This window comes from Thermobia domestica, chromosome 1 (assembly GCF_964235325.1).
Source record: "Thermobia domestica chromosome 1, izTheDome1.hap1.1, whole genome shotgun sequence".
NCBI classification, from domain to species: Eukaryota; Metazoa; Arthropoda; class Insecta; order Zygentoma; family Lepismatidae; genus Thermobia; species Thermobia domestica.
The window spans coordinates 28,776,335-28,793,630 of NC_137454.1; the positions used below are offsets into that span (position 1 = coordinate 28,776,335).

The 17,296-nt window shown below is 38.3% G+C and overlaps 1 protein-coding gene across 2 annotated transcripts in view; it reads left to right on the plus strand.

Moving 5' to 3' along the window:
- Positions 1-17,296, plus strand: part of LOC145684037 (uncharacterized) — a 44,649-nt gene that overhangs the window by 21,869 nt on the left and 5,484 nt on the right. The window contains exon 2 of one of the 2 annotated variants that reach the window (XM_081755873.1): positions 6,366-11,198. The exons of the other annotated variant lie outside the window; for it this stretch is intronic. Within the exon in view, the coding sequence (XP_081611999.1) occupies positions 6,735-10,625 (3,891 nt within the window). The 5' untranslated portion in view covers positions 6,366-6,734 and the 3' untranslated portion in view covers positions 10,626-11,198. Of the gene's footprint in view, positions 1-6,365; positions 11,199-17,296 lie in introns of those variants that run through there. 2 annotated transcript variants of the gene reach the window in all.

Genomic DNA, 17,296 nt, shown 5'->3' on the forward strand with positions numbered 1-17,296 from the left:
GAATCGAAAAGCGATTCTTGAATACAACGAACAATTACTCATAACATCATGCAGCAAAATGGGCTCAGTTATGAAAGGGTGAGAAAATTAATTCATAAAGAATTGCATATGTCTAAGGTGTCAGCACATTGGGTAAACGTTTGCTGACTCCTCCTTAAGGACAAACACGGCGTGGCATCTCGAATCAGCTGTTAGGTATGGCATTCATATGAAGCGCAAGGTGTGGATAACTTTTTCCCGTCTGATAACTTATTGACTATCTTCAGAACGGTGGTACTATCTCTGCAATATACTTCTGCTCAGTTGTGAGGACGTTACGAGATGCTGTTAACCAAAAACTTCGCCGTGTGTTCACTAAGGAGATCCATCTCCTTGCGGACAATACAGCCTCTCATGCATCCCGAGTAATGTCTGTGGAAGCTGCTAGACGTATGTTTGAAATATGACTGCATCCGCTCTATTCTCCTGACCCGGTACTAAGCAACTTCTTCCTGTTTCTACAAATGAAGAATTCACTTCAGAGTCGCCATTTTGACAATACAGATGACGCCATAATGAAGATAGAACAATGATTCTCCATGCACTCTGCAGTTCTGCAATGATGGCTATCCTCAGACCAAAAAGCGGTGCAAGAAGTGTGTAACTCTGCATGGAGACTACTTATAAAAGTCTTAAGAAAGAACATAAAACTAAAGAACTCTGTGTCTATTAATTGAAGATGATAATTTTAGTTTACGATAGCCCTTTGTAGTCTACCAGCCACTATCTACTTATTTACCTAAGAAATTTTCAACATTCATCTGTAGCGCCACATTTCAAAGCCTGTATTCTCCGTTTATTCTCTAATTCTCGAGTTCATGTCTTACATCCATATGTCACCACGTGTCATGCAAATACTTTCTTAAGTTCCACATCAATGTTACTATTTAGAAGCTTTTGTTTCTCTTCAAATGTTTTCTTCGACAATCAATTCTGAATTTTAAATCTTGTTTGCTCGTGTTAATGTTCGTTAGAGTACTCTGTAAGTAGCAGAACTCCTACACCCCTTCCACCAGATGATCTCCTATTTTGATCTTCACTTTCTATTAATCTATTTTCTTGCGAATTTCAAAAGTTATATTTTGGTCTTGTTCGTCTTTATGTTGAATTTGCATTATACAAGACACTGCTTTGTTTTATTTAGTTATTTACCTATTTACATATTTATTCTTCAGTTTTTCGTCCTCCAACTCTGCATTTCAAACCTGAAGTACACGATGAATAATGACAGATGATAATAAAATTGAATCCTGAAAGGATGATGTTCCGTGCTAAACGGGTTAATGTCAGATACTACAGGGTGCGGCACGTAAAACCGGTCCGTCGTAATATTCTGGTATATTGTGTTTTTGGCGACACTTAAATAATCTACCTTCCTACCAAGAGATGGCGTGTCGAGGTCGGGTCGACTTACGTGACCTGCAGCAGTCACGTGCAGCCGCAGCCAGTGAAACTTGTCGAAACCAGTTGAGAAAAAGGCCTCGTTGTGTTAAGCCGGGTGAGTGTCTGTGTGTGATAACGCAGTATTCGATACTCGAGCGTGTTGCCATTGTTGAAGGGTTCATTCTCACTGGATCTTTTGTGAAAACAAAGAATTTGTTTCGGGAGAAATTTCCAGGACGTTGTGTGCCAGCAAAAAGCACCATTCAGGAATTGATTGAAAAATGGCGGCGTACAGGATCGGTTCAAAATGCTCCCAGGAACAGACGACCATCTGTCTGCACACCTGAATTAAAGATGCAGGTGGAGGAGATAATGACAAGAAGTCCTCGAAAATCAACCAGGAGATTGAGTCAACAGGTTCATGCGAGTGAGAGAAGTTGCAGACGTGTTTTAAGGGGACTGAAGTTAAAACCGTACCGGATAAGTATTGTGCAAGAACTGAAGGAGCCTGACCTGCAGAAGAGGGTGCATTTCTGTTCATGGCTGTTGAGCAATGTTGCCAGTGGTTTCTTGGATCCACTAATGCTCATCATGAGTGACGAGGCGTGGTTCCACCTGTCTGGGTACGTAAATTCCCAAAACAACCGGTATTGGTCGACAGAAAATCCACACGCAATCCACCAGGTACCCTTGCATGATGAGAAGATTGGTGTTTGGTGTGCCATTTCCGCCACACGCGTTATTGGGCCCATATTCTTTGAGACGACAGTGAACAGTGACGTGTATATGGGAATCCTGGAGGAGTTTTATACATACTTGACCGAAGAGGAGCGTCAGTTATGTTACTTTCAGCAGGACGGTGCAACATGCCACACATCAGCTGCATCATTGTCCCTTGTGCATGAGATGTTTACACCAGAGAGGACAATCAGCAAAGGCTTGTGGCCTCCTCGGTCACCAGACTTGTCCACGTGTGACTTTTACTTATGGGGACTGTTAAAGGGAAGAGTATACGAAACAAGTCCACACACAATTGAAGAACTCAAGACCAGGATCCAGGATGTCACCAATAGCATTACAACACAAGAACTGACAAGGGTATATATGAATCTCCTCAATCGTGCTCACATGTGTGTTGAAGTGGGCGGAGGACACTTTCAGCACCTGCTGTGAAGGCGAGTAGTCATATTCAATACATTACATTTCATTTATGTGTTGTAGTTAATCATATTCAATACATTACATTTCATTTTATGTGTTCACTTTACGGGCCGGTTTTACGTGCCGCACCCTGTACTTTATACTCTTACCAAAGAAATATCTGATTTTCAGAGTAAAACATGTGTATTACCGCGGTATTACAGTAACTATACAATATAAAATTAAGCTTAGTGTGAGCATTCAGTACTCACCTACTTTCGTATTGTTTTGTTATTAGTTAAAGTTGACGCTAAATGAACTGGCAAAGGTTTCAGAACTCTGTAGCAAATATCGATCAAACGAATGATAGTAAAATTATGGAAAGAATTTAATCTTTCTTGGTGACGTTATTCTAGTAAAGATTCTCGGTCTACCACTACCAGTCAGGTAAAAAAATATTGATGTTTTCACCTGGCTGATAGCCCGAGGAAATTTACTAGAATAAAATAGTAGTTTCGCAACAAAACGATGCAAGTACCAGTGACAAGGGGAGGAAAGTATTGGGTGGCTTTCTTACAAGCTATAGACGATTCGTGACCGCGTTCAGAAGTTCATCGAAGGCGGAATAAATGTTGCATAAAGTCGCGGATGTTCTCATAATATTGAGCATGATAGGGTTGAAACATTCGCCAAATAAGGGGAAATTGTGTCAATCAAAAATTTGGAATGCACTTGAATTTACTTATGAAACTGAACTCTCAAACAGAACTATTTTATGCAAAAAAAAAAAAAAAAAGATTTGTGGATTAAGAAATTACTTTACAAGTGGTTCCCACATGAATTTACATAAGATCAAATTAAATTCTGGAAAAAAATGTATGCCGCAACAATCTCTTTCCTTGCTGTCATCTACGGCTGTCATCAGAAAACCGGACGATGATGAAATTAGAATGGGCTTGTATATCCACCCAAGGGAAGTTTTGTGCTAAATCTTGAGTGTGCTCTGAGTGAGATATACCGTCAGCAATAGCACATGAAGACTTGCGTCCGAAGAAGGGGGTATTGTTCTTGACCATGGATTTCGATAGTATAGCATTCTGGGAATTCTAACTTTGATGAACTAAAAGCAACTATGATAATGAGAATAAACATGGCTTCTTTCAGGTACCAGCATGTATCCGCAGATTAAGTCAACAGTGACTGACACTACCTGTGAATATACTGATATCGCAGTTTTGTAGTATTTCCTGTTTGTTCTATATTGAAATAAATACATAGGCACGTTTGGCTGGGACAATCAGTAAATTACCGGCAATAGTCTTCTCATCTAAAGCTGAAGAAGATTGTTGCGTTACTTATTTATTTATATTTTTATTTGATAAACATAAAATTTAATTTCTCAAACTGCGAGTATTTCCAAATTACATTTTAATCAAGTATTATATTGCGTTAACTTTAAAGATGATACATTACTAAATTGTTAATTACAGAGGTTGTTCAGTCTACATTTGGCCATTTTCGACTTACCTAAAAATTTAGAAGAATCCATGGCGCCAGGTCCGTAAGTGCTCGATGTGTTTCCCTTGGTTGCTAACAATAGCCCGACAGCGTAATTTCCACTGTAATAGGCTTCTCTCAAGAACTGGGAGGGGAATCTTGTCCCATTCCCTTTGCACAGCTTTCCAAAGTCCTTCCACAGCTGTTACACGCCGTTTTCCCAAAGCCCGCTTCAGCAATTCAAATCCACAATAGTCCATAGGACTTGCATCTGGAGATTTAACAGGGTACCTCATTGAAAGGTGTCACCTGTATACCACTTGCCCCCTCCATCTCTCTGTAGAATGCGAGGGACGATTGTGAGGTATGTGATGAGGACTTGTTCATGTGAAAGCGCACCAGATTGGCGTCATTTCCGTACATTGTTGGAATCTCATGCTTGTAGATCGGCCGCATGATCTGCTCCTGAAAATACTGCGAATTTATTATGCAGTTCTTCGCCACCCTACGAATATTCAGTTTACCTCGGTAACAGTAGCCAGTAACGACCATGAAACCTTTTGGGAAGCATTCTTTACAGACATGGACCCACCTTTTGAAGTTCTTGGTGCCTTTCTCTCGGTACATTATGGCTCTCGGGTTTGTCGCAGTCGGAAAGGGAAATCCATGCTTCATCGAGCGTTACGATGTACATCCACCTTTGTTTTGCCAGATGCCGTTCGTAAAGCCTCCGGGCGTTACACTTTCGTTCCTTTTGGTGGGCATCCGTGAGAAGATGGCCGCGAGTTTTCATGACTTTTTCCAGCTTGAGTTGATGGTTAAGGTCCGGCTCACAGTCCCCAAAGACACGTTCAAGACGATTAGTCATACACCTTTGTGTTGGCGGATTTTCTTGATTTGCCATTTTGCGAAGTTTCCTCTGCATGGTGGAGGTGGCCTTGGTGCATTCCGGCTTCCTAGGCAACTTCGTTAGTGATCCAAATGGTGGAGCTTCATTGCCCATGTACTTTTTAATAACATTTTTATTCCACTTAAACTGATGTTGCAACCATTCTTCTTGCACTGTTTTCTAATGACAGAAACACTAAAGTGGGTGTCATAAAGAGGAGCAACATAGCCTTCCCAAAACCGGCTTAGTTTGGGCGGCATTTTGGTCACAGAGCGGAAATTCACACACTTGCAAACAAATTTAACACAACTCTCACAACAATGGTCCTGTTTTGTGCGTTATCGTCGTCCGCGCGGAAGAACAACTCCGTTCCCAGGAAGCCTTGCAAAACACTGCAGGACACCACGAGCCAGGTCGGGTGAGTCCATTCTGCCCGGGAGGGGGAAGGAACGAAATCCGCCAAACGTAAGCTGAACAACCTCTATATTCTTGCACTTAGTCGGATTTCTACATTGATGCGTTAGGCGCTTGCTCGACTGTGTAGTTATCTGATGTCTTTCCTGTTGATGACAACCGCAAATTGCGCTGAAGCAAACAGATTTCTACTCGCAAGTAGCCGTCGTGTCATAACTGCGAAGTATTAATTTCGTTTGTACTTAACACATACAGTTAACGCACTCACGAAAACTTGTCTTTATTTATAATAATATATACGGATATATGGACGGGTTGAGTTAGAGCGGTGTAAGTCACTTTCTCAAAAAGGAAGACTTAAACACAGAAACCAGATGTTTTGATTGTTCAATCTGTTAACCGAAGATACGAGAGACAGTGTTGTAAGTAACTTTCTCAAAAAGGAAGACTTAGACACAGAAACCAGATCTAGATGATAAGACAATTTGCTAAAATAATTCGTAACTTACAGTGGTGTAAGTCACTTTTCCAAAAAAGAAGCCTTAGACACAGAAACAAGATCTAGAAAAGTCAATCTGTTAACAGAAGATATAAGAGAAAGTGGTGTAAGTTACTTTTTTTCAAAAAGGAAACCTTAGGCACAGAAACCAGATCTAGATGAAATGAAATCATTCAGTTTTAGGCTAAGGAAGACACGAAATCTAGAGAAGTAAATCTTCTAACAGAGGACGTAAGCCACAATAGTGTAAGTCAGTTTTTCAAAAAGAAAGACTTAGACACAAGAATCAGAATTTATTACAATACCTTGTTAACAGAAAACGTAAATTAAAGCTTCATTCAACTTCCAACAGATGGCAGTGAAAATCGTAGTGATAAATATAACTGTTATAATACCTTTTGCATTAATATGTGGAAAATTGAGGAAAATGTGACTTACACCGCTGCAACTTTGCAGATATTACTATTAGTATTATACAAATTATTGCATTTCTTTTCCTTTCAGTTTTGAATATTGCCCATGGAAAATAGATGTTCAAGATAGCAATAATAGGATAATTTTACAATCGAATTGAACAAGTCAGTATGTATACTCTCTTCGTTAATATAAAATGCGTGTCATAAATATTACATATTTCCTTTGAGAGTCAATATGTTGTTATGAAAAAGTAGAAACTTATTTTCAAATTAGAATTTATTACTTGTATCCAGTTTCTCGCAGAGAACTTTGCCGGAACATTTATGTCAAAATTTCGAAGATATGGAGGAAGATCCCTTATCTGGCGAGGACTTTTCTATTAAGTGTTCGTAATCAACTTACTGCCAATCCATATATTATTCAAATATTTTACAAACTTCTTACAATTAAAAAAAAATGCTGCATGCTGTCAAAGGTCTCATATCAACAAGAGAGCGCAACACTAAATCTTTAGTCGCATCGAAGAAGAAGAAGAAAAAGAAGAAGAAGAAAGGAAGCACTGATGCTAGTCAATTTGACATAAATGGAATGTTTAGAAAACGTAGAGCAGATGTAGCAGGTGGAAGCTCATCTCAAAATATAACCTTGTCTGAATGTCAGTGTAAAACACAACCAAATAATAAGAATATTGCTACACTATTATCACAATCTACAGAGGTCCCCGCAAATAGTGGTTCTCTTGATATTCCATACTATGAAAACACATCTCATAATTTTCGAGATACATCAGATTCAGCTGGAAGCTCACACATGTCCATTAAGAATCGAAAGCAGTATCTTTCGTTCATAAATCCGAAAATAGTCCAAATAGAGTCTATTACGGATAGAAGTGAGCTCTCTGGAAGCAGTTACTCCTTCAATGGCAGTCAATCATGGCGCATGGACAATATAGCAAGGGAACTGGAAGCAAATACTAAATTTTCTTCATGTACTTCTGATTCGCCATTTCCATCTTTACTCTCGTTTCTGAGTGGTTTAAGAACAACTTCAGAGGAAAAATTAAGTGAATGTATCTGCTCAAAAAATAATATACCAAGTACTTCAATGTATGGCAAGTTTTGGAACTCAAGTATAGGAAAGCAAGAATTACCGTCAAATGTAAATGTTTCCTATGCAGATAACTTGCTGAAAGATTTACATGAACGAGTTGAAAAGCGTACAACTCCATTTGAACGTTCGATTACCAATTACGAAGTGTATTCTTTGACTTCAAGTGGATATCAAAAGCAGCCATTGAAGATTGAAGAGCTATGTCCGGAGAACAGAGGACGAGATTGCCCTGCTAAGAAAGGCAGAAGATGCCCTGTAATTGATGCTTATTCTCAAAATAACCTCCATTCATCTCTCGAGAAGAAAGTATGTGCAAGTGTTTCAGGTAGGAGTTGCCCGAGTCGAGTAGAATATGACCTTCCGTGTTCTAGAACGCATGATACATACGGACAAAAAATGTATGTTTCTAATATATTCAGTTCAAGTAATGATATTTCAAATCCATCATTTGCTGCAAGCAATTTGTTACCAGTTGAGAAAACATCTCGAAGCGAAAGACCACTATACCAACTTGGGAGCTTGCTTGCAAACAATTTACCTGTACGTCCACCTAATGAAGAAGAGATATTTCTCAAAGATAGTGAGGTACATTCATTGACTGATAGGGAGAAAAGTACAAATGAAAGCTTCATATGCACACAGAATCTTAGTGTATGTCCAGCTACTAACAGTGAGAAGTGTCCAGCTACTGAGGGAAAACAATGTCCAAGATGTATCCAGAAACCTTTGTATACTGATTTAGCAGATGAATATTCCGCTGTTACGATGTCATCAAGTTCATATTCAAGTGACATTACACAGAGTGACAGTTCGACTTCGTGTTCAATGTTCTCTGTTGATCAAACTCAAACTGGATCAGGAATAACCAATGAAGAATCTGCAAGATCTGTATGTCCTGCTACTCGAGGCGAAAAGTGTCCATTTAAACTAAGGGGACATCCCAAAACAGATAGATCAGAAACAAATTATGAATATAAAACCAGTATTGAGACTGAACAACGAATTCAAAAGAATATTGTATATCCTGCTTTCCTGCTGTCCTGCTGCCCGATGAAAAGGAGAAGAGCAAGTAAAAGCGGATATGGTCAAGGAGCTGAGGACGAATCGACTGAAAACCGTATTGAATCTTTTAATCGGGAAAGATCTATGCAAGTTGAGGATAAAAAGCTTGGAAAGGATGGAAGGATGAAAACTGTCCGTACACAACATCCTGATATATGTCCGGATGAACTTAGTTTACAATGTCCAATAGTTGAAGGTAAAACACTGCCGGCTAAAAAAAATATTTCGAGTGATAGACTTGATTGTTCAGGTCTCGAGTACCAAGAAGGAAGTTCTAATATATATGATTCAAGTGGCAACCTTAACCGGGGATCAGAATTAGGAAACAGGCTTCATGAAGGTTTAACGTTACAAAGTGGTAGTGATTCAAAATTTGGTGATCAAGGTACAACATCTGTATCTCGAATAGGGGACGGAACTCAAGAAGAATCTGCTATAGAAACTAAAAGAGGTTTTGGAAGTAGGAGAGAACAATCTGCTGGTATTCAAGTTAAAGGCAAGACTGCTGGAAAGCTATCTGCTTCTGAAGGAAAATTACTTATAGATGAGAAGGAGACAAGTTCACTTATTCCTAAAGGAGACAAATCGTATGGAAGGAAATCAAAAACTGAAGAACTCGGTCAAACTGGAACAAGACAGTCGTCTCCTGATCGGAAAACTGAATCAAATAAGTTAAATAAAGGAACACCTTCTGCGGATGGAAAAGAATCCTCTTCAACTAGAAAGAAATCACAGGTTGGCGATTCAGATGGAGTAGGATCTAAACGTTCGCTTGTTACTGTCACGGAAGCATCTCATCCAATTGGAAAGAAATCACATACAGCGGCTTCAAGTACAAGACGTTCTGAAACATTAGACACAGGCAAAATACCTTCAGATGTAACAGCATCTGGAGATATAAGCCACAATAGTCGGAAGTCGAGTTTCACGCAGCAAAATGGTGGAGACTCGCCAAAACAAGGAAAAACTACAACACGTACAAAACAACCAGGTAAAAGGACTTCAGGGAGACTGTCCAGTACGGAAGATGCTCGTCACCCTTCAAAGGATACGAAGGGAACACATTCCAAACATAATGCAGGACGATTATCGAAAGGAATGCCTTCTTCTACGGACGAAGTGCATCGCCACCGTTCGAAGAGTATCGGTGGTGGTCGAAATGTTTCTATGGGTAGAAAAAGCACAACAGCTAAAGGGTACGACATGGGTCCTCCACCATCAATGAGTTTCACAGTTGGTGTCAGTGCAGAGCGTGGAATGGACGATAGTAGGGAAAGGATGTCGAACATAGAGTGCTACTGCACTGGAGGAACGAGGAGCTGTCCTGCTATCGAACGCGAAAGACGAAATATATGTTTATGTGCTGAACGAAGTCCTTTGTCAGATTATAGGATACGTACACGCTTATCCTCTGTACATAAAGCGTATTCAGAAAATGAATTAAGACATTCATCTCATGACCAACGTCATATATGCTCTGACATTAGAAGAAACACATGTGTCGTATGTGATGATAATAGTTATTGGAGCTCTCCCATAGATCAAAATAAATACTTATTTCACGATGACGATCGTGTTGACATGGTTCCTTGCTTTTATCCAACAGCCACATATGTGAACCCATGTCCAGCTGTTCGATCTAAATTGTGTCCAGCCAACACCAATTTGAAATTACTGTTAAAAAAGCCAGGTAGATCACATCCATATACTCATCAGAAGCTAAAACGAAATAGGCTGCATTCAAATGTGCAAAGATTTAAAAGTTATTCTACAGTTTGTGGCAGTGAAGCTTCAACAACGAGAAGCATATACCAGAGAAGTCGAATAAACAATGAAACGCGTACACAATTTCAGAAAATTAAGTCTATTGAAGAAGATAGGTTTTATAATCCATCTCTGATGTCTTCTTGGAACTATAAGTGGGCATCAGCTCCAAGAGCTGGTACCAGTTATAGACGCCCTGTCCAATATGGGCCGTGCATAGCATATGATAAAATGACATCAGCAAGCGATGATACATATCACTATTGTCCCAGTTCAGATCTTTCTTCATGCGTACCATTCTCCTGGTGTGCAATTCTTGACACGATTGAAAGAATTCCATGCGACGTTATATGTCAATCAAATGACAATGAATCATCATCAGCATCGACAGCAACAAGATATGATATGTAATATATGTCCAACATTTCCCTCCGCATTCTCAGCCAAAGCAAGAGGCTGTATCTACAAGGTCAAACCTTGTTTTTAAGTTTCCTTAAAATAATAACAGAATTCCAATTCGAAACATAAATATTTATTGGATATTTTTTCTCTAATTCTTTGTATGACAATAAGTTTTCACGAATTTCTAGAATTATAAAATTTTGTTTTATTTACAAAACGAGGTAAATTTAATGTGGTGCATAAACTGCTTTCTTCATTATTACAAGATACAAATTACTTACCAAAATAAGCCATAATAAACAATACAAACATGATATTTTCTTTGTATTTAAAAGGGATGATTTGCGATGCACTATACTATAGTATCATCAGCTTTTAGTGACAAAAAACTCGCCTTTTATAAGCGAGATTGCAAAATTGATTTAGGCTTGCGTAAGATTTCTGGTACACAAAAATTGTGTCCACGGTATTTTTCGGTGTCGTTTCTTTGCGTTTTTACATTTCTTTTACGAATTGTGTAATAATAATTTGTTTGAATTTAATGTAACTTTCTTTAGAGTATATCCATGAGATATTAAATTTACTTCTAAAATAACTTGCAGTTATTTTGTCCTGCACAGGCTAAAAAAAATATGGAATATTAAATTGAATTCTAAGCTTATCAGCACTTACTTTGTGCTAAACTGCCGAAAAGATATGGATTATTTTATATTTAATTCTAAGCTAAGTAGCATTTATTTCGTATTAAATATGCTAGAAGATACGAAATATGAAATTAAATTCTAAGGTAAGTAAACATTTTCGTGCTAAACAGGCTAACAATACACAGGGTGATTGAGGAGGAACGTAACAGAATTTGTGAGGTGATTCTACATGTGAAAATAAGCCGATAAAGTCCTATAAACATGTGTTCGATTTTCGATCGTTACGGAACTGGAGCGGGTTTGAAGACTACAGACATCCATGAGTGATTATGAAGACAAGTGTGAATATTGCTTACCGAAGTGCTGTGTAGGCAGTGCGATGGACAGAATAATTGTGGGACAGATGACTCATCCATCCTACAAGAGGTCTGGCGTTCTCTAACAGATAGCAGCACTGTGACTTCGCACCGAGGCAATAGCTGCAAGCGTACCTAGTGTGCAATCGTAGATTGAATCTGTGAGCAATTGTGAGACCGTCTGTGTATCGTACTTGAGTGTTACACCGACTTACTGTAGCAGGGAAGTATCCCAGTATCTGAATAACACATTTCTTTAACGGTGGGTTGGTCGTGACGGACCCACTAACTGGCCTTCCAGACCACCCGATCTAACCCTATTAGACTTCTCTTTATGGGCTGGTTAAAGGGGGATGTATATACTACAGAAGTGGATCCACGTGAAGAACCTATCGTTCGCATCGCCGATGCTGTTGCCCGCATCAAAGCTCGTTGAGATGATGTTCAATGTTCAACACAACACACACCCTCCAACGCGTTGAACGTGCGTTGAGATTGGTGGGGGACTTTTTGAACACTTCTTGTAGGATGGATCAGTCATTTGTCCCACATTATTCTGTCCACCACATCGCCTACACAGCGTTTCGGTAAGTAATATTCACACTTGGCTTCATAATCATTCATGGATGTGTGGAGTCTTCAACCCGCACCAGTTCCGTAACGATCGAAAATCGGACACATGTTCATAGGACTTTTCTGGTTTATTTTCACATGTAGAATCACCTCACAAATTATATGAAATTCCTCCTGAATCACCCTGTACGAATTAATAAATTGGAATCTAACCTAAGCATCACTTATTTGTATTTATATTCTTAAAATATGGAATATTAACTTGAATTCTAAACTAAGTAGCACTTATTTCATGCTAAAAGGTTAAAGTATACTATTTAAGTAGCCGCGATCGCTACATATCCACTCGGTATGCTTTGAACAAAATATATAGTGGGGAACGTATTCACTTGTACCCATGTCACTAACTTAATAGGTTGATCATCTCTGGTGCATGGGTTCCTAGGTTCGATACCAGCACCAGCTAAGTGGGATTTGTAATAGACAAACACCGTTTGTGGGTTTCTCCCGTGTCCTCCCACTTTCTTCATTCCATCATTTCATTCATTACACTGGAGAACAACGTTTTTGTTGCATTGAAACCAACACCACATTTACTTTAATTTGGATGTGTTGTGTGTAAGCTCAAGTTTTTTGCAATTCGATGTTTTGTATTTGTTTTTTTTACTATCATGTCAATTTATGGAATTTATATTTTTACAATTGGAGCTTGTCGTATTGTGAAACAATGAACTTTAAGAAATATGGTAGGCCTAATATAGTCTCTATGCAAAATATATACAGGAAATATGCAAAATAAAATGCATTTGTTTGTGGGCATTACATATGGACCCTGTGAATATGAATATAAGTATTTACGAAAAAATGAACTTATATGTCTGAATACAAATCACGTCTATTACAGAAAGATGATATTAAGCGTTGCAAAATTAAGAAGAAAAAAATATATATCATATATACGTTAAAAATTGGAACTATACCACATTTCAGTGGTATTACGTACAAACTCGATATAGTAGTATAAAAATGTAAACTTAAGGCGTTTACGTGAGAATGGCACATTGGTCTACATAAAGAACACATGTATTAGAAAATGATAATATTGATAATTTAAAGTTCATAAATATGCATTACAGATTATATATATATTCCAATACGAAATTATTTGTATGTAGTAATTACACTCTTACATCTAATCAGTGGCGAAGCGTAGTATGAGGCTCTGAGGCCGGGCCTACCCTGTTTTCTACCGTATATTTTATTTATCTTTAGTTTCTTATAAAATAAAGTCAATACTTCAACATTTCGTTTGTTTTAGTGACAAAATAGTAGGTTAGAAACACTCGGAGTCCCTTCCCTCTGAGTCTCACCAGCTCGCTAGACAGGCTTATTTGCTATGCTGATCAGGGAGCGAAGCTATTATTGCTCGGAATTGCACGCATTGTTTGGGAAGGTGCGAAGGCTCGCCTCTGGGAGTTAAGTTTTAGCGTTGAAGGCATCTTTCAATGCCAGTATGTTATAAAATGATTTCCTTAGCACAGAGTAAGAATTTCGGTGTAGAATTATGTATTTTTGTTAGTGATCACTTATTTAATTTAGATATATACTATCTGGAGTTATTCAGAGTAGCTGTTTTTTCCCCTACATGGGGTCTGGACCATAATAGCTTGTAGAATATAAGTCTGATATATATAAATTTACCATACGCTACCGTACAAGATAAAATAATAATATTTGTGTGTAATTTTAATTGAATTTTCCATTTCATAGAATCAGTGAGGTATTTACGATTTCGTTTCGGGGTACTTTGCTTGTTTCGGGAGGAACTTTGCTAACTTTATTCCAGAAATGTGAAAACTCTGTAATATATAAAAAGCAATAAAAGGTTGCGATAAGATTTCGGTGAGTGCTTAAGTCCGGGAGTCACCCCCTTAAATATGGCACTCCATAGAATACAATATTAAATATCTTGCTTTGACTCAAAGTACCTTCTGATCATTAACATTTCTAATAAAGTCTTTATCATGTGATGCATTAATTAAATGCAGTGTTGTAGTTACTTTAAAGTGATAAAGTAACAAACGCTTATCCAATAAATTTGACAGCTAATTGTAAGCATGTACTCTTTTTTTCCTCTCCCTCCATTTTCAAATATGCAGGAAATGAAAACAGCAACTGAGGAGGAAATTTCCCTCATTCCCCCTGCAAATCCCAGACAGAAGAAAGTATGAACTGCACAGACCCTCAACCAGAGGGAGGCTAGGGGGCATGGACCCCCTAAACTTTTCGTGGCTCCTCCAAACCTCATTACAAAATGCTATTATTAATACAAAAAAACACACACACACACACAATTTCGATATTTGTAAGAGAATTTTAATGACTAGCCCCCATAACATATTTATGACCGCCATAGTTCTGTGGCTGGTTCTGTGAACTGCACTTCAAAATATTTGTAGTGGTGCTAAATGGGAATATTCTATTATAATGATGGATTATTTTCCGTCTATTTTTGCTTATATATTCATTCTTTCTTGTTAATTTAAATAACAAGAACAAAAAGTACTATGTATACCTGCACATAAATTCAACTCTAAACAGTGTTAGAAGTATAGCTAAGAATATTCTTTAAAATAAATAGATTTGGTACTTTTTTTTTTTGTTTAACTCAATAAGGAAAATAGAATTCTGGCTGTAATTTTAAACATTTTATAATACATTAAATGCTACTTGTGTTATTAGTTTGTCGGGCCTAATCTACTTGTGGGATTACGCTTCGCCACTGCATCTAATATAGAAATATATTTAAGGCCTTTTTCCTGATAATAACATATTTATCTAGACAAAGGACACAGTAATACAAAAACTCATGAAATCATGGAAAGTTCAAACACTTTCTATTCAGGCAAAAACTTGCGCTTATGGGGAACCACAGGTCACTCCAGCAGTAATCTGCCAACATATTTTTGTTTCATCGCCTTTGATAACGCTCTTCCATCGTTTTCATGTCTTGATGGAAACGCTTTCCTTGTTCATCGCTAGAACCCCCAAGGTTCTCAGGGAACTGTTCAAGCTGACTGTATAGAAAATAAATCTTTACACTCATGTTGCACCCAAGATCGTGAAAGGCAGATAACATTCTCTTATCCAGACCTTATAGTTATCCGACTTCTGCCTAGGAATTTTTGTTTATGACAGCCATGCTGCTTCCTCCTTGTAGTTCATCCTAGAAAATTCCTCATCACGCAAAACACGAATTTGAGGTCCATCGAACACGCCTGCTTTGATCTTCTCGTAAGACAAGGAAGGAAATTTAGAAATTAGATACTGAAAGCAGTCACTGTCAGTATTTAGTGCCTTCACAGACTGTTTCATCAAGCCAAGCCCTATGGGGAATGGGGGGAAATAATTGTATCTCTTCTGACAATTGGTTCATTCATAGTATTTATCATTCCTACTTTCAGAATGTCACGGATAGACCATTTTTTTGTGTGTTCAGTGCTGCTCTCGAGCTTGACTGTCCCATATACATAGACAGCACGGATATGTTTGTTGTCTAAGCAGAAAGTTGATAATTTTGAGATCAATACAAATGATCAAAGTATACTCCTCGTACTTGAGTAATCCGTCACATCTGTTTTCGCAAACGCACTGAATGACCAATTAGAACCGACCCGTAAGCATTGCCGTTGTGAGAAAGAACACACTTGAGATTGCGCTTCGAACTGTCAATAAATAACCTCCATTCAGTTGGACTACAAGAGCAAACGCTTAATTCAGTTAGAAGACCTGGGATATCATTGCAGTAAACAAAGTTGTTTTCTGAAAAGCATTCTACAAAACCCTTTTCTCGCTTTCGGAAATATGACGCTCGTGCTGAATGATGCAACAGATTCTTTTTCTCGTAGTCTGCAAGCTAATGGGTCATCAGCTTCCTTGGAGAGACCCAAATCGCGCAGTGTCATTCGGTTCAGACTGGATGAACTGCTGAGGTAGAAATGACTGTTCAGTGTCGGATGAGTCTTTGGATGCCATAGCTGTTTCTTCACAAACTTTATCACAAGCCGTGCGACCCTCCGTGCCTTATCACCCTTCCACTTTCTTCATTTCGGAAGTGCCGAAACCATTAATAACTGGAACCGGGAGTTCATGCGAGTGAGAAATCGGTCGAATTGCTGAGGAAATATTCGGATACAAAATAGAATGTCGTTTTCTGTTGCCAATGCCCTTCGTATTGACCAGGCAAAAATGACAGTCACCTAGATGGTCTTTCGGTTCTCGCCAGACCATGGGAACGCCGAAAGGCATGTCCTTTCGCTTTCCTTTCGACTATCATCTAACATTTCCTCGGAATTATGACACACAATATGAGGAGACCACTTTCTTTCTTGGTCAAAAAGGGAAACTTGAAAATATGTTCTTTAGGCACGCCTAACAAATGATGTTATATTCCGTCTTTGGCGGGGAAGTGTGTATAGCAGCCACGTACATAACAAAATACGTCAGGTTTGTTCTCGCTAGCAGGCTCCGTATCATAACTGCGACATGTAGTTAATTTCATTAATTGTTTGTAATTAACACATACAGTTAACGTACTTATGAAACATTGTCTTTATTTATGATAATAGATATAGTATATGGATGAGTTGAGTTACAACGGTGTAAGTCACTTTTTCAAAGAGGAAGACTTAAACAGAAACCTGATCTAGAGGATAAGTCAATCTGTTAATAGAAGACGTAAGAGACAGTGGTGTAACTTTCAAAAAGGAAGACTTAGACACAGAAACCAGATCTACTTATGTAAATCTGCTAACAGAAGATATAAGAGATAGTGGTGTAAGTAACTTTTTCAAAAAGGAAGACAAACACAGAAACCAGATCTAAATAAGAAAATCTGTTAAAATTAGACGTAAGTTGCAGTGATGTAAGCCTCTTTTCCAAAAAGAAGGACTTAGAGACAGAAAAACAAATCTAGATAGGTCAATCTGTTAACAGAAAACACAAGTCAGGGCTTCAAGCAGCTCCCAACAAATGGCAGTGAAATTTGTAGTGATAAAAATAACAGCTTTACCGAATATACTACAATACCTTTTGCATTAATTACTGA